Source organism: Labeo rohita, chromosome 2, assembly GCF_022985175.1.
Source record: "Labeo rohita strain BAU-BD-2019 chromosome 2, IGBB_LRoh.1.0, whole genome shotgun sequence".
Lineage (NCBI taxonomy): Eukaryota > Metazoa > Chordata > Actinopteri > Cypriniformes > Cyprinidae > Labeo > Labeo rohita.
The window spans coordinates 3,004,928-3,023,446 of NC_066870.1; the positions used below are offsets into that span (position 1 = coordinate 3,004,928).

Genomic DNA, 18,519 nt, shown 5'->3' on the forward strand with positions numbered 1-18,519 from the left:
TTCATTTAATTTTTAGTGTTGTTCAGTTGAAAATTGCCTTCTGTTTTACAGTCATCCAGTTTTGTTATTTACAATTTGATAATAATAACAGTAATCTAAACTTGGTCAAAATGGTCTCCTCAGGAAGTTCTATAAATGTGTCCACATCTGACACATATAACGATTTACGCTACTGTTGTTTTGCAGGTAGATTTCTACAAGTGTCCTGGAAATACTTCCACAGTTCTCATAGATTTAGTCTGTCTCAGGCTTTTCTGTCTCTTCATTTATTCCCAGACGAACTGGATGACGGTGAAATCAGATCTCTGTGGATCATACCCGTCTGTTGCTGGATTCCTCATGCACACAAAAATCCCATTGGATTTTTACAATTAATGGCACAAGGAATGTTTGGAAATGTAAACTGATATTTCCTACTGGCACGCTGCCTGAAAACTATTTGTTTGTGAACAGTTTGGCACAGTACTGTATAGAAAAATAAAAACCTTCCACTTCAACATACAACAAACAGATTTAAGCCAGATATTAAGTTTTAGTTATGCTTGTTCCAGTACAAATTACTTTTAGTATACTTTTCAACGAACTAGTTATTACATAGATTTGAATAAGATTATTTAGTACCATATTAATATTAAAATACAAAGAGAATGAAAGCATATTCCATTCTATGTTATCAACAACATGAAGTGCACTAATTATTTCATTACATGAGGGTTTCCCAAACTGGGATTTGTGAAGGAACTGCAGTGTTTGTTGATGAAAAGCAAATCATTAATTAAAAATAACATTTTGCAAAACTTCAAAACTTTCCGAATTTATGCAAGCAGCAGGATCCTTAAAATAAATTTAGGAGAAAAAATAAATTATGAAAATTATGGGTACCACTTAATTTTAAGAACCAATTCTCACTATTAACAGTTGCTTATTAACATGCAAATTACTTGGCTGTTTATTAGTACTTATAATGCACATATTAATTCCTTGTTATGCATGACCATATTTTAGATCCCTACACCATATCTAAAATTAAAAACTACCGTACTAACTTTTAAAAAGCAGCAAATTATGAGTTTATTGAGGCAAAAGTCGTAGTTAACAGATAGTTAACAGACCATAAAATAAGCGTGACCAATTTGTCAATGTTTTGTGTAAATACTAAGCAATCAATAAAAAGTAACTGTATTCTGACTGTGAGTATTTTAAAATGTAATATAATCTACACTGTAAAAAAACAAACAAAAAACACAATTTGTTGAGTCAGCTTAAAATAATTAGTTGTTTTAAAATTATAAGTTCAGTCAACTCAAATACGTATAGTCAACTTGAAATGTTAAGTTTTACTAAGTGACAACTTAGATATTTGAGTTGATTTGTTAAACTTAAAAGCTGGGTAAGTAACCCAGCTGCCTTCAAATTTTAAGTTGAATCAACTCAAATATCTAAGTAGTCACTTAGTACAACTTAACATTTCAAGTTGACTAAACTTTTTGAGTTGACTGAATTTAAAATTAAGGCAGCAGGGTAACAAATCATTTTAAGTTGACTCAACAAATTGTTTTTACAGTGTACATAATTTTTGGAATTTCATTATGTAATCCAGACTACATACAGTATGTACAGTGCTGGTGTAGAAACTGATTATATAATGTTTTTCTAGCTTGTGAACTGTGAAGAATGCCAAACCCTGGTTCGCAAACTCAAGAAGGGCAGCTTGCTACATCCAGCCTGAAATCAACCTGACAAATGCAACCTGAGCTTTGACTCGTTCGCTGTAAACTCTCGTACAGCCGCCAACGGCTCAGATTCCTGCATTATTCACTGCCTGGGAGATTCTCATATCTGTGACTGTAAATAGCAATCAGCACAATGATTTCTCGAGCCCAGATCGAATCTGCCGGGAAAGGTTCTCTAAATTAAGCAGCACGAGGTTAGCGTTGTGTAGGATCGCTTTGTCTTTTCTTCTCTTTCCATGGACTCACCAGGAAAGCTGATATCTGCAGAGATGGACGTGTGTTGCAGTGTTTTAAGCCAAACTGGCCACAAACACATTTATTGAGACCTTGCCACTACATGATCAGCATATTCATTAAACCTGCAATAACCTTCATTATCTAAACATGTACAAACTCTCAAGCCTCACAGGAGACAAAATGCTTTGATAAAATGCACTTTTATGATCCAGCAAGAGCTGCTGAAGTTCTTTTGCTGCTACAGTATGTTGGATCTGCATAGTGTCTAATATGCTAGCTGCTTGATTAATTAATAATTTATCTGCACTCTATACTATTTCTTTACCTCTGAGGATCCGCAGCTGAATATGTCTGTTTCAAATTTTTAGTCGTTCCAGCCGCACTGCAGCAATGTACAAAGAACTTTATCCATTTGCCAAATGTTCTACCTTTACCACCAATGCCAACATAGCAAGGCTATGCTGAAAAGTAACATTTTTCACTCGAATATTTACAAATCTCCAAAGGCATTACTTGAGTTATACAAAAATATTCATGAACAGCAGATTTTTAAATCGACAGTCCACAAAAAGGTGCAATAACACATATAAACCCAACAGCACCGTGTTATAGTATGTTTATTATTACAAAAAAAATGTATTTATTTTAAAATTAAAGTGCATAAAATAATAAAATCAAAAGATGTAACCTAATCTTTCAGGCCAGTGATAATTTCACAAAGCTTTTTTAGTCATAGATTGTCTTTGACGAAGATCTCTTATAAGATTATTCAATATTTCAACGTCATATTTAATTGTTGATTTTACTTATTTAAAATAGCATCTTATTTTTCATGAAAATATTATTTATGTTGACAAGAAAGTGCAAAATTACACCAAATCTTCAAATATTTTATATATTAATACAAACACTCAAGAGTTTGGGGTTGGAAAGTATTTTTTTTTTTTTTTTTTTTAAAGAATTATTTTTTTGCTCACTATGGCTGCATTTATTTAATCAAAAATACAATAAAAACAGTCATTTTGTGGAAAATTATTACAATTTAAAATATCCGTTTTCTAGGTGCATGTTGTAAAATATAATTGATTGCTGGGATCGAAGCTGAATTTTTAGCATCAGTACTCCAGTCTTCAGTGTCACATGATCCTTCAGAAATCAATCTAATACGCTGATTTGCTGATCAAATAAACATTTCTAATTATTATCTGGACTGAAAATGGCTGTGCTGCTTCATATTTTGTGGAAATCATGATACATTTTATTTTTCAGATTAGAAGGTTCAAAGGAACAGCATTCTTTTGTAACAATATAAAAGGCTTGGAAACACTTCAGAAAAGGGAACTTTTTGGAGTTTTTCCTCCTTATTTGCTGCTTATTAATAGTTAGTAAATTAGTTGTTACATTTAGGGGTAGGATTAAGGGATCTAAAATGTGATCATGCAGAACAAGGGATAAATATGTGATTTTTAAGTACTAATAAACAGCTAATATGTTAGCAATAGGTATTCTATTAAGCAACTAGTTAATAGTGAGAATGGGTTCTTAAAACAAAGTGTTACCAAAGTCTTTACTAACACATTTGAGCAATTTAATGCATACTTACTAATTAAAAGCATTACTTTCTTTCAAAATAATGAGCATGTATCAGTACTTAAACATTAAAAACATGAAAATTAGCTGATCCCCAAAAATTTTACAAGGTGTACACTATTGCAATAAAACTGATTCTGTGTGCTTTAGTTAGTCGTTGTCTGTTTTAATACATTGTTATGGAAAAAGCACAATGGCAGAACATTTTACACATTCTAATTAGTACTTAAATTCGTTGACAATTCATTCTTGATCTTTCTTCAAAATATTTGTACTGGATTGTTTATATCTTAGTGTTCTTTTTCGCACGTATGTTCTGGTGTCAACCAGTACTTACCATATACGTAAAATGTCACATTCGAATGTGCATCTTAAAAACTTTCATCTTAAATTTGATGAATGTTCAAAATTTCAATTTGACAGCCTTAGTTTACATCACATTCCATCACTTGCACACCAATAGATCCTCTGCAGTGAATGGGTGCCATCAGAATGAGAGTCCAAACAGCTGATAAAGACATCACAATCATCCACAAGTAATCCACACCACTCCAGTCCATCCTGCATACAGTATGTGTTTTAGATTTTGTCATATTTGATACATCAGGCTTTCATGGCTCATATAATATGATATAGTGAGAATATGAAGCGCAAACCTGAGGAGGAAAGAACAGCTCAGTTTTATGCAGAGACCCGAACTGAGCAAAAATAGGCAATTTGGTGCAGATGCTGAGATTTGTATGAAGAAAGAGATGAGGCTTTATAACAGATACTCTCATAAAATAATACAAATATCAGTCATGACTCTATATCTCCATAATATGTCGCAGCAAGATGATATTTAAATGCTTAGTTTTAAGATTAAATCATATAATGCAAAGCAGCAAAAAGTTTGTTTTTCTCCCACAGTCCACCAGTTAAAATATTGAGAAGACAAAAGCTGAAACAAACCCATTATTAAGGCCTTTTAACTTTAAACCGCTGGTTCTGGCTAAAATACAAGTCTGTAATAATAGTTTTTCAACTTCAGTGAAAAAGTGCATCTCCTGTTGTCTCTCAAAATCGACCCAGATTTGTTTCAAGTGGTTTTGGATCAAAAACGGTGCTTGATCTGTGATCTGGAGTGGTGTGGTTTACTTGTGGATTACTGTGATGTTTTTATCAGCTGTTTGGACTCTCATTCTGACGGCACCCATTCACTACAGAGCATCCATTGTGATGGAATGCTGCATTCCTCCAAATCTGATGAAGAAACAAATTCATCTACATCTTGGATAGCCTGATTGTGAGAACGTTTTCAGCAAATGTTCATTTTTTTGCTTAAACTATTCTATTATTCTGCCATTGGTTAATGCCAGTTTGTCCAGTTTATGTGAAATGACCTTTCCACCTCTTCCAATCATTTTGCCAGTTCTATTTTCTTCTGCTTAGGTTTTCATAAACAAGCATTACTCCTAGAAAACTCCCATCGGTCATTAAGCGGCAGACACGTGGCTCGAATCGAAACTTCATCATTTACATCAAAAGTTGCCGGCTAAGATGAAAGGACTTACTGATGTTCTCGGCAGGCACTCTGACGACAGCGGGCTCGATCAGGTTGTCTGCAAGGACAAAGGCTCCTTCCTCCAGGGTATCAAGTAACATAGTAGCGGCATGTGTTTGCTCTGTGGAATTCATGTCCTCCCAGGATTTAAGGGCTTCTGGCCTCAGGAGGTTGTCAACCGTGTCCACGATGGCCTGTAACCATGGAAACAAGAGAAATGACAGGCAGTTGATATTTTTCCTTAGCTTTCCTTAGGAAAAAAAAGGATCCAGCACATGGAATACACTGGAGAGGAGAGAACTGAATGAGACTTGTGACACGCAACAACTATAATGGGAAATGAAACACTGCAGTGCAATCCGTGCAAAAACACACTGCTTGATTCAACAGTTCACGTGTTGTTTGCATTTACGCCACCTTTCATTAATCATCTTATCCAATTCCGATACCAATTATTCATCATTTCCAAACAGTTTCTGTAGTTCTCCAAAGATCAGGTTTCTCTGCTTACAAAAACTACCTTCACTACTGGACATAGGAGTCCACTGGGTTTCCCACACCAACTGGAATCTACACAATCTGCTTGATTGTCATATTCAATTTCCTGTTGGGGATCAATAATGTATGCATTCCTATCTGTAACAGGATACCATACTGTCACAAAAAAAATCTTTCCTATAAAGTAAAAAGCATTATTGGACTGGAAGCGGCTCGCAGATTATAAAGACTCCAGAAAACGGGATGTTCTCATTGGTATCCATTTCACTTGCAAGGGCCTTAACCAATATGCACTTCATTTAAAGAATCCCAAGGCGACTACAGTGCTTTTGAGTTTAAAGCAGGATTTTAACTTTGCAAAGTCTGACATATGAAATAATAGTCAGAAAAAAATCTATTTAAAAAGGAACAATTCACTGAACCTTTACACAAAATCTAAAAGAAAAGTTTCTGCATACAGTATGCGTTTTATATTTTGTCATATTTGATACATCAGGCTTTCATGGCTCATATAATATGATATAGTGAGAATATAAAGTGCAAACCTGAGGAGGAAAAGAACAGCTCAGTTTTATGCAGAGACCCAAACTGAGCAAAAATATGCAATTTGGTGCAGATGCTGAGATTTATATGATGAAAGAGATGAGGCTTTATAACAGATACTTATATAAAATAATACAAATATCAGTCACGACTCTAAATCTCCATAATATGTTGTAGCAAGATGATATTTAAATGCTTAGTTTTAAGATTAAAACATATAATGCAAAGCAACAAAATGACTGAGAGATGAACAAAAAGTCTGATGATCATTATGGAATGCCACTGAATAAAAAATGTAATTGCAACTTTTTATCCCGCAATTCTGTCTTTTTTCTTCTTCTCAGAATTGCATGATATAAACTCACAACTGCAAGTTATAAAGTCAGAATAGCATGATATACACTGCCCTCCAAGTTTGGAAACGCCTTGAAAAGTGGGGTTTTGGACAATATTGGCATGAATCCTTTATAATTTGTGATAATTTTGCACTGATAAGGGACAACCCAAACTACGAAAACATATTTTATTACATAAAAATATTTTTATACATAAAAAAAAAAAACAGGGGTGTTTCCAAACTTTTGGAGGGCAGTGTAAGCTCACAATTGCAAGAAATAAAGTCAGAATTGCAAGATAAAAAGCAATGCGGACTTTTTCTCACAAATGCAAGTTTGTATCTCACAATTCTGACTTTTTTTTTCTTGCAATTCTGACTTATGTTCTCAGGAATGTGGAATGTAAACTTGCAATTGTGAGTTAAAAAGTCCAGAGGGGAAAAAAATGACAAGTTTATATCACAAGTTGGACTTTATTCCTCTTAAATTGCTAATTTCTTTTCTCAAAGTTCTGAGGTTTTTTCTCACAATCGCAAGTACATACCTCACACCTCTGAGAAAAATGTCAGAACTGCAATATATTGTGAGACATAAAATCGCAATTGCGAGAGAAAAAAGTCAGAGTTGTGAGATAAAAAGTAGCACCTTAGCAAGCTTTTTAAATTATTATTTTCTATTCAGTGGAGGAAACTGGCTTCCATATTTTTGAGACTCACTGATTTCTTTACAAATAATGTCTGGATAATCAAGTAAAGTAACTGCTTCAGTCCAGTAGGTGTTCATCTGGAAATATTATCAAGTTATTCTTACATTTTCTTAACAAAAATCAGTAGAGATTTAACACGTGAAGCACAAGCTGAAGGTGGACGTTTGCACAATTATACTAAAAGACCTTTTGCTCACGAAAACTGTATGAACTATCAATCAGGCGACAAAGCACGTAGTAGATTGTGGGCAACAGGTTTTAACAGCAAGTTTTGATTATGTTTATAATTTAGAGCTCATAGAAATATGTGTATTATCAAAAACATTCTTTTGCTCAGCTTTCAAAAGCCTCAAGTTTCATGAATAAAACATTTGTTTATATAGTTTGTTTAAAACATTCTCATGTAAACTGTAACGTTCAATTCAAAACAATTTATGTAAGAAATGATTTTTATGACTTACACAAAAATTCTAATTTATTCTGCTCATACATCATAAATGTGGCCTCTTTTCTCCCTTCTTCTCAAGCTTTTGTTTGCTAAACTTTGCATGGAAACATCTTTAAATGTATGTTTAGTACTTGTCTTTTAAAGTATGGAAATAAATTAAAATATTTTAATATTTAAGTTTCAAATTTCTAAATGTAAATGAAGAGGAAACCTACAACGCAAAATTAAAAGTTTAAAAAACAAAAAGGAAAAAATTAAAATTTTAACTTGACTCTGAACTTCTAAATAACTTGCGAAGGCTCACGCGCTCGAGTCCCAGACGGGTTGACCTGTAAACTGTAGAGATTGTGAGAGGATCTCATTACCACAAAGCCCTTGAATGACATGCAATAATGGCAGGACACTTAACCCATGATTACTCCAGTGAGACTCCCCTGCAATTACACTACTGTAAGTCAAAAGCATCTGTTGAGCCACAAGTAGTGTTCACAGCCCTGTTCTCGCTGCTTGCCAACTTATTATGGACACGCATTGATTGAGTGCCGTGTGGGTCGTCTGAAGTGCGAGTGGCCTTGTGGGCTGTAAGGTTCTTTCAGATCTGAAGCGCCGCTGAAAGCATACGGCCATATGCGCTGCCACCAATTATGACGACATCAGACATTAAAATGAAAAGTCTGGTCTCAACAGCGAACTCTTCTGCAGTTCAGTTCGTGAAGGACTTTAATATCATTGTGTATTGAAAACGGAGATGGATTTCTCTTGTTTTTTCTCTCGGGCAACACTTCACTTTCACTAGCGTTATGCATTGATGAAGACTACTGCATATGCACAGTAAAAAATGTTTTTTGAAGCTGTAAAGAAAAACGCAAACTCTTGAGTACATTTTTAAAGAACATACAATTTCAGTCGTCCCACCTGAGTTTCTGCAGGTTTTATGAAGATAAATTTAAGACAAATTAAAGAAAATCTGAGGAATAAAATGAAGGGAACACAATAAAAATACAACTTCCAACTAATCTCAGTTACTTTTTAATTCAGTGAATAGCTCTGCTTCCAACTACTAGACTATGGAAATATTTTGTACTGATCTCACATGATCAGAAAGAAAGAAAATGATGCTCTTCCTCTGCCTTTTTGTCCTGTTTTCCAGGGCAAATGTCTTAAATCAAGATACGTTTATTAGAGAAGCAAAATGATATAAGGAGTCTTCTTTTCTCAGAAGTTGAAAGAAATCAAATGAGTTTATGATTAAAACAAGAACAAATATCTGCCAGTGGGCTCAGAAAAATCAACTTAATTCAAAGGGAATTTTCATACCCAATTAACAGATATGTGTTCCTTCTTTTAAGCATAAACTTGCTTATTTTTATTCAGCTTTTCATGAATTTATATTTGCATGCAGTAAATGTATTTTGATTTAAATGTGTTGAGATATTTATTTTGGAAAACAAAAAAATCTGGGGAACACTTTCTTTTTTCCAATGCATGCAACACAAGAAATGATTTTATATATCATTTAATGACTAATTTAAGACCTTTTTAAGGTGGATTTTAAGGCCACTGGAAGTGTGAATTAAGACATTTTAAAGGAGAACTCCACTTCCAGAACGACAGTTTACAAATAATTTACTCACCCCCTTGTCATCCAAGATGTTCATGTCTTTTCTGTCTTCAGTCGTAAAGAAATTATAGTCTTTTAAGGAAAGCATTTTAGGATTTTTCTCCATATAATGGACTTGATTGGTGCCCCGATTTTGAACTTCCAAAATGTAGTTTAAATGCGGCTTCAAAGGGCTCTAAACGAACCCAGCCGAGGAAGAAGGGTCTTATCTAGTGAAACGATTGGTCATTTTTTCAGAAAAAAAATAAAATTATTTTGTATACTTTTTAAGCACAAAAGTCGTGTAGCACAGGCTCTGGGATACGTGTCCACGATGCTACAAATTAGTGATGGGTCGTTCTTGAATGATTCATTCATTCTGAACAAATCTTTAATGTGACTCCAGAAGAACGAGTCGTCTTGGGTAGTGATTCGTTCAGTCGTGCATGCGCAACATCCTATTAGGTTCTGTACCGGAATTAGTTCACCTGTTTCGAGTCTTCGGGTTTTTCTGAGTCATTCGTTCATTTTATGGGGCTGTCACATGATGCTGATTTTGCTAAAATGAATCAAATGACTCGCATAAAGATTCGTTCATTTTGCTGAACGAGACTCAAAGGTCCGAGTCGGTAAAATGACCCGAACTTCCCATCACTGTATACTCCGGCTCAAACAGGTAGAGTATGGCGAAAAACTTCAGAATCATCCAACATCATTGTACCTTTTTGTTTGTAAACAGCATTTTACTTACTTGCATTTTAATAGTTTGTAGCGTCATGGATGCACATCCCAGAGCCTGTGCTACATGAGCTTTTGTGCTTAAAAAGTATACAAATTTTTATTTTCCAAAAAAAATGACTGATCGTTTCGCTAGATAAGACCCTTCTTCCTCAGCTGAGATCGTTTAGAGCCCTTCGAAGCTGCATTTAAACTATATTTTGGAATTTCAAAATCGGGGCACCAATGAAGTCCATTATATGGAGAAAAATCCTCAAAAACCATAATTTCTTCACGACTGAAGACAGAAAGACGTGAGCATCTTGGATTACAAGGAGGTGAGTAAATTATTTGTGAATTGTTGTTCTGAAACTGGACTTCTCCTTTAAGGCTAAGAGAAAGCCCAATTTCAAGTTTAATTCAGTGTTGCTATGTCTTTGTAATTATTTATGAAAATGACTAGTACTTTCGGAGTAAAAATGGTTTCAAAATACACTCATTTTTTCCTCTCACAGTTTGTCCTGGAAAACTGCAAACTGGGTGAAATAATTGACAGTGAATGTTCTTTAATAGCCTTGTCAGATCCCAACGCCAGAACCTAAATCAAAACTCATCACATGGACATGACCAAATACACAGTTTTGAGTGATGGATGGAGCAAAGCACAATTTGTAACTAAAGAGTTGACAAAATTTACCCAAACTGCTGACTCATCTTGCACTCAGGGCTAAATCAATTTTTTTGTTTAATAAAATGTTCTAATGCAAGCAAATCAAATTCCAAAACGGTGACAAGCTAAAGCCTATTGGTTGTTTCAATATGTCCCACTCCATCTTCCTGTTTAAAAGGGAAATAAATCAGCACATGAAAGAAAAAAGCCATTTCATTAACAAAATGAGTCTCAATATGATATGCTATTATTCTTTTACAGGTGCAGCTTTGAACAACTGACTGAAATATGTAATAAAGGACAACAACACTAGAGCAGAGATATGCATAAAAGATTACAAAGAAATGCAAGAGGAAGAAACCGCAGTGTGAAGCGCTCAGACTGAAGCAGGTGAGGAAGAGAGCTCAAACACACTTTGATCACACTATCAGCTGACAGACCCGAGCGATTATGACTGCGGGATGTCAATTACTCAGACAAAGAACAACAGCACAGAGAAAGATGAGGGGACAGAAACCAGCCAGAAATCCAATTATTCAGAATCAACAGGAAAGCAGAGAGTGTACAGTTAAAGAAATAGTTCACCCAAAAATCAAAGCTTGCCCTCGGGTCATCAAAGATGAGTTTGTTTCTTCATCAAATTTGAAGATCTGATCAGATCCTCTACAGTGAATGGGTGCCGTCAGACTGAGAGCCCAAACAGCTGATAAAAACATGACTATAATCCACAAGTAATCCACACCATCCAGTCCATTAGTTAACATCTTGAGAACCCAAAAGCTGCATGTTTGTAAGAGACTAATTCATTATTAAGGTATTTTAACTACAAACCGTAGTTTCCGAAATCCAGCCACTTATTTGTTTAGAGCTGTTTTGATCTGTTTTGGCTTGTAAACAGTGCAGATTTCTCTCCTGATTCAGACTAGATTGTTTTGTATTTTAACCGGAAACAACAGTTTAAACTTAAATTTCTTAAGTAGCTAACTGATGAATTTGAGTGGTGTGGATTACTTGTGGATTATTGTGATGTTTTTTTTTTTGTTTTTTTTCAGATGTTTGGACTCTCTGACGGCACCCATTCACTGCAGAGGATCCACTGGTGAGTGTATGATGCAATGCTACATTTCTGATGAAGTCTGATGAAGTTTATGATGTAGAGGAGTTTGTTTCTTCATCACATTTGGAGAAATGTAGCATTGCATCATTTGCTCAACAGTGGATCCTTTGCAGTTAATGGGTGCCGTCAGAATGAGAGTCCAAACAGCTAATACAAAACATCACAATAATCCACAAGTAATCCACACCACTCCAGTCCATCAGTTAACGTCTTGAAAAGCCAAAGGCTGTGTGTTTGTAAGAAACAATTTCATTATTAAGACATTTTAAATTTAAACTGTTGCTTCTGGCCAAAATATGTCCATAATGAATCCATAATGCAAAGTATTGCTTCCTCCAGTGCCTCACATCCAGCCACATATTTGTTTTTTGGACTGTTTTGGCTTGTAAACAGTGCTTGATCTGTGCAGATGTCTCTCCTGATTCAGACCAGACCAATTTTTCCACTGGATGAAGCATTATTATGGATTATGAACTCGTATTTTAGCTGGAAGCAATGACTAAAAGGTAAAACATCTTAATGATGGATTTGTTTCACACAAACACACAGCTTTTGACTTCACAAGATGTTAACTGATGGACTGGAGTGGTGTGGATTACTCGTGGATTATTGTGATGTTTTTATCACCTGTTTGGCCTCTCATTCTGACGGCACCCATTCACTGCAGAGGATCCACTGGTGAGCAAGTGATGTAATGCTACATTTCTCCAAATCTGATGAAGAAACAAACCCATCTACATCTTGGATTGCCTGAGGGTGAGCACATTTTCAGAAAAATGTGGTAATTTTTGGCTGAACTATTGCAATAAGGAGGAGGTGAACAGATAAGAAGAAGATGGTGAAAGCGACGCAAAACAGAACAAAGACATCGAGGCAGAATTGCCTTAAAAGAGAGTTGCGTATCAGCAGACAGACAACAGACGAATGGATTTCCAGCCAGACATACAAACAAGCTGCATGCAGCAGAGCAGGTGAAGGGAATTCTGGGATTGTGTCCGTATATACCTTCATATAGGCCCTGCAAGTCCTCTCTCTTTTTTGACGCTTTTTTTGGTTTCAAACACAAAGACGGAAGATTAGAAACAACACACACACACACACACACAAAGAGAAAGAGAAAGAAAGAAAGAGAAAGAGAACAAATAAGAGCCTGTGTGTCAGCCACATCATGTTTGTGTGTGTTGCTTCAACTACAGGCACTTTTATGTTCCAGTGATTGATTTTTATGCTTTGTTTTTTTTCTTATATGGAGAGCACATTAAAATAAATAAATAAAAATATCAATATGTGAACAGAACATTTTTTGTATGCAATTTCTGTAAAATTGTAAGCAAAAGGTGTCAAAATATCACTTACTGTTTGCATTTATAATACATAGAATGCAGATTATGAAACTGACCTGACAGAGAAATATGTTTTTTTATATATTGTTCTGTATAGACAACGTAAATACCCTGCTACTGAGCGTGAAAAGCGTGTTCTTCATTTCTGAAAGTCCACAGGGCAAAAAGTGCCTATAGCTGAAGAAATATCTGAATGTAGTCAAAGCTGAGGTCATATAGAGTATAAAAGGACGGCACAGAGCATGTCCATTAACCCCATTTCAATTAAACATGTCTTTGAATGTGCATCTCTCTTCTATAAGGCACTGGCTGAGGAGAGAAACATGGAGATGGAAACGTTAGAGCACGCTTTCAAACGAAGCCAGAAAATCCATTAAACTCAGCGCTAGCTGCCAAAAGAAGGAGAAAAACAAGATTTTGAGAACAAAGTCTTAATGTTTATAATGAAATTAGAATAATTTTAATTTCATAATAGGCTTTTTACTAGAATTAACTTAATGAAGTTATAACATAACGAGATTAAAGCAGTAATTATTTTAAAAAGTAAAATGAAATGAATAAAAATACCAGAACACCACTATAGCAGTAAAATTGTATCATTATGTGATTACATTTTTTAAACATTTTATTTTTTTCCTGTTAGTTTATGACACTTTTGGGCCAAGCTGTTTTTTTTTTTGTAGGCCTGAATGATGCAATGATGCTGAATTTCACTGTCACCTCTGTTTGAATATGCTCCACACAATTTCCACATGCGAGGAAACATGTTTTGATCAGAGGCTGCTTTCATACATCTCGTGTCAGGTTCTCTGACATCCAGTAATGGATGCAGAGCTATACAATAAATGTGGATAGTATATAATTCAGATCATTTGATCTTAGCAAAATATGTTAAGAGCCTCATATTTGCCTTCTATTTGATTGAAGGCTTTGGTATCTTGAAAAATCTCTATATGTATATAAATCAATATACAAATCTATATTCTGCCATGCAGAGAATTACCAAAACAAAACAAGATAAAATAAAATAAAATAAAATAAGCCTTCATGGCAGTGCTGTAAAGGCTTGACTCAAAATAAGAAATGACATGTAAACTAACAACAGGGACTGGTATTCCCTCACTAATCAACTTTGTTTGTCGGCTTTTGCTGGTCACTGAATTTGTCATGATAACATCTCCTGAAAGGTTGTCAAAACAGAACTGTTGACATTTTTAGGACTTCAAGGATTCAAACTTGATCAAATAAAAGCAACATCCACAAATCGCATTCGCTCTAGCCGGAGACGTATTGTACTGCACCTTGTTGAAGCTCCGTCCCGCCGTGTCTTTATCGTTAGGTTTGAGCTCCTGCAGCTGTGCGTCCAGTATATCCACCAGCTGCTCCATGAGCCGGACCGAGGAGCTGACGTCGCCCGCGTACACGGGACCCTGAGTGTGACGCGCCAACTCGTTAGCCAGATTCGCAGCATTCTCACCACTCCGGATCTGGAAGAAGTTCAGAAGAAAATGAATGAGTCAAAAGCAGTCTTAATAAGCATGTAAGTAAATTGGTGCTAATAGACTCATGTATCAGCTCAGGGAATATTAGGCTTGTTAACAGCATCTACCCAAGACTGTACATCTTTTTCGAATTTTTCCCATTATTTTCTGATATTTTTCCTGTGTGGTCCAGCTGTAGTAAAACCTGTGCCTCAATGCAAGCATTTCGATGTACAATTTGTCCCAGTTTTTCTGTGCATGACAAATAAACATAATAATTTACCCTATTTACACAATATACAGACTATTCAAGCTTGTAATAATTGGAATTTTTTCATGTTCTGAAAGAAGCATTTATTTGTTCAAAAAGACAGTTATAACAGTAAATATTATTCCAATTTAAAATAGCTGTTTTCTATGTGAATATATTGTAAAAAGTAATTGATTTCTGATGGCAAAGCTGAATTTTCAGCATCATTACTCCAGTCTTCAGTGTCACACCATCATTCAGAAATCATTCTAATATGCTGATTTGCTGCTTAATAATTAGTAGTACTTAATTATAAATAATGGTTTTATTAATAAGCTTTTTGCTGCTTCATATTTCGTGTGGAAACCATGATTGAGTGTATAGTTGAAATGAATACTTGCTAAATGTAAGTATTAACATCTTTTTCCCCAGTTCTTGAATATTGGTAGTGTATCAACAGTTTGCACAAAATATTGGGCAGCACAACTGTTTTCAACATTGATAATCAGAAATGTTTCTTAAGCAAACTGAAGGCACTGAGGAGTTGTCAGACATGCATGAAGTCTCTTCTGCTCATCAAGGCTGCATTTATTTGATCAAAAATTCTGGAAAAATTTTGAAATATTATTACAATTTAAAACAGCCATTTTCTATTTGAAAATATAGTAAAATGTATTTTATTTCTGTGATCAAAGCTTAATTTTTAGCATCATTACTCCAGTCTTCAGTGTCCTTCAGAAATCAGAAATTTGCTGCTCAAAAAAAAAAAAAAAATTCTGATTATAATCAGAGTTTTAAACAGTTGCTGCCCAACATTTACACAGAAACCATAGTTTACCATTTAAGAATTTTAATAGAAATTCATGATTCAACAAATATTCATTAAATTACTCAAAACGGCCAGTAAAAATATTTATAATGCTACGAAAGATTTTGCTTCAAACAAATGACGTTCTTTTAAACTTTCTATTCATCAAAAAATCCTTTTTCCACAAAATATTAGTCAGCAACTATGATAAAAATAAAAACATTATTATCAACTAAGCAGCAAATCAGCATATTAGAATGATTTCTGAAGGATCATGTGACACTGAAGACTGGAGTAATGATGCTGAAGTTTCAGCTTTGATCACAGGAATAAATTGCATTTTAACAGACATTCACATAGAAAACAGCAATTTTAAATTGAAATAATATTTACTGTTTTTACTGCATTTTCAATCAAATAAATGCAGCTTTGGTTATATTTGGTTATATAATGTATTGCTAAAGAACATTATAGGACTATTTCTGGCTCACCTTCTGTGCCACCTGCATCACCCAGTGGGACGTACAGTTACTGAGATCCGGACCTTTGGGATTCCAGATCCCGTCGGCAGACGTGCAGAGGAACAGAGCGATTCCTGGAGAACGACAGGAGGGGCAAAACCTGTTCAACACTGACTTTAAGGACAGCACAGGTTTGGAAGTTCTCATTTACATCATAAACATATTCATTTTAGGATTAAAACTTTTGGAAGTGTTAAATTAGGACTAAATCTGCTGGAGTTTGTAATAAAATATTTATGCTATGAAAACATTTCCTATTACAAACAGCACTGCATAACATTTACATATTAACTCAGCTACGGAATGCAAATCTCACAGATCATTTTGATGCCTCCATATGGATGCCATTCAAATAAGAAACGCCACATGCCTGTTACCGGCACACACGTCGCTGCTGGCAAAGGTGTCACTTCTGCTCTAATGGCAGCCAGATTCCTGACGCTAATTGCAAAAATATTTCAAATGCCTGTTTCTGCCACACACACACACCTCGTGTTCCTTTAGGACAAGGACGCTCCACTGTCACTCCTCGATGTGTTTGTGGCCAGGATATTCCTCTCCTCTCCGTCCCGTCGCAGAAGCGTCTGCTGGAGGGGGGCGGGCTGACGGCGCTGGGGTCCGATGGGGGGTCGGGCTGGTCCACGACTGCCGGGTTGGGAGTGATGGTGATGTTGACCGCAGGTCTGATGGTCATGCTGGTAGTGGTGGTCCTGATGGGAGGTGTGGATCTTCTAGGCTGCACCGTTGATGTAACGTCATCAGAAACAGTTGGTACTGTGGGAATAGGAAAGAGATCATTTAAATGTGCAGGGAAGAAAGACACTTGATTTATTTCTTAGATTTAATCAATACAGACATAGTTTGCAATGTATGCAGTCAAAATCAGAGACCTTCCCTTTGGAATTCGCTCACTAGTGTTCAGAAGAGACTCATTTGAGATGGCCAGGGCTAAATGCAACTAAAACCATAAAAAAAAACATATTCTCACTATTAATTAATGTATATTACTAGCATATTGCCTGTTTATTAGTATTTATAAAGCACATATTAATGCCTTATTCTGCATATTTTAAATCCTTTAATTTCTAAGCCATGCCTAAACTTAACAAATACCTTACTAACTAGTAATAAGCAGCAAATTAGGAGTTTATTGAGGCAAAAGTCATAGTTAATGATTAGTAACAAGAATTCGACCTAAAAATAAAGTGTGACCATAGGACTATCAAAATAAAATAATAAATCAAAATTAACCAAAAAACGGTTAATAAGGTGTCATTTGTTAACATTAGTTAATTTATTAACTAACATGAACAAACAATGAACAATACATTTATTACACTATGTATTAATCTTTTTTAATGTTAGTTAATAAAAATACAGTCGTTCATTGTTTGTTCATTCATGTTAGTTCAGTGCATTATGTTAACTAATTAACAAACTTGTTAACTAATGTTCACAAACACAACTTGTGATTTTAATAATGCATTAGTAAATGTTGAAATGTAGTATTGCTCATTCTTAGTTCATGTTAACTAATGAACCTTATTGTGAATAAAAAATAAATATAATTGAAATAAAGCAAAGCAATATTTCTCATTTTTATACTCAAACTTAACTAAAATTTAAACTGAAATCAAAATAAATAAAAACTAGATTACCAAAAACTACTACAGACTAGATATATTTTAAAAAGAAATATTTCAATTAAAATATAAAAAATTATGTTAATTAAAATAAAGCTGAAATAAAATATAAATATAAAAAACATTCATCCAATTAAAAATACTGCCTTGAAAACTAACTGAAAATAGGTTTATGTTGATGTATTAAAGTTACTAAAAGTAGAAAAAAAAAGAAATATAAAAAGAAAAAAAATCTAAATTAATAATAAAATATGAATAAATATTGTAGTATATAAACGTTGCTAAAATGCTTTAAAAATGCATTAGTTAGGCTTGTACGTGTTATGGGAAATAACAATGCTTTATTTTTAATTTATAATTACATGTAATTATTTTATTCTCAGGGTTTTTTTTTGGTCCAAAATATTGTGCATAATACTGTGAGCTGACTGAATCATTCCACTCCTAACGCACCCCTAATGGCTTTGGTTTCCTTCACAACACTAAGATATGCAGGTGAAACGGAGATGATAAATTGTCCATAGATGTGCGTGTGTGTGTGTGTGTGTGCGTGTGTGAGCCCTGTGATGTACTTTTCCCAGACTGTTTCCCTGCCTGCAGCACGGGACGCAGGTTAGTTCCCAGCACTCCCACAACCCCATACAGGATAAACAGTAAGATAAATGGATGGATGGACAAAAAAAATACTTTCTTGCAGTGCTTTAAATGTGTAAAAAACCCAAAGGAGTGCAAACGT

At 34.8% G+C, this 18,519-nt stretch overlaps 1 protein-coding gene across 6 annotated transcripts in view; it reads right to left on the reverse strand.

The window, feature by feature from the left end:
• The window catches only part of LOC127181102 (adhesion G protein-coupled receptor L2), a 133,638-nt gene that overhangs the window by 36,878 nt on the left and 78,241 nt on the right, over window positions 1–18,519 (reverse strand). For 4 of the 6 annotated variants that reach the window (XM_051135655.1, XM_051135641.1, XM_051135671.1 and 1 more), the window contains exons 6-10: window positions 16,630–16,914; window positions 16,111–16,214; window positions 14,382–14,567; window positions 12,743–12,781; window positions 5,114–5,297 (exon numbers count right to left, since the gene is read on the reverse strand). In XM_051135655.1, the coding sequence (XP_050991612.1) occupies window positions 5,114–5,297; window positions 12,743–12,781; window positions 14,382–14,567; window positions 16,111–16,214; window positions 16,630–16,914 (798 nt within the window). The remainder of the gene's footprint in view (window positions 1–5,113; window positions 5,298–12,742; window positions 12,782–14,381; window positions 14,568–16,110; window positions 16,215–16,629; window positions 16,915–18,519) is intronic. The other 2 variants (XM_051135646.1, XM_051135664.1) reach the window with 1 other exon arrangement.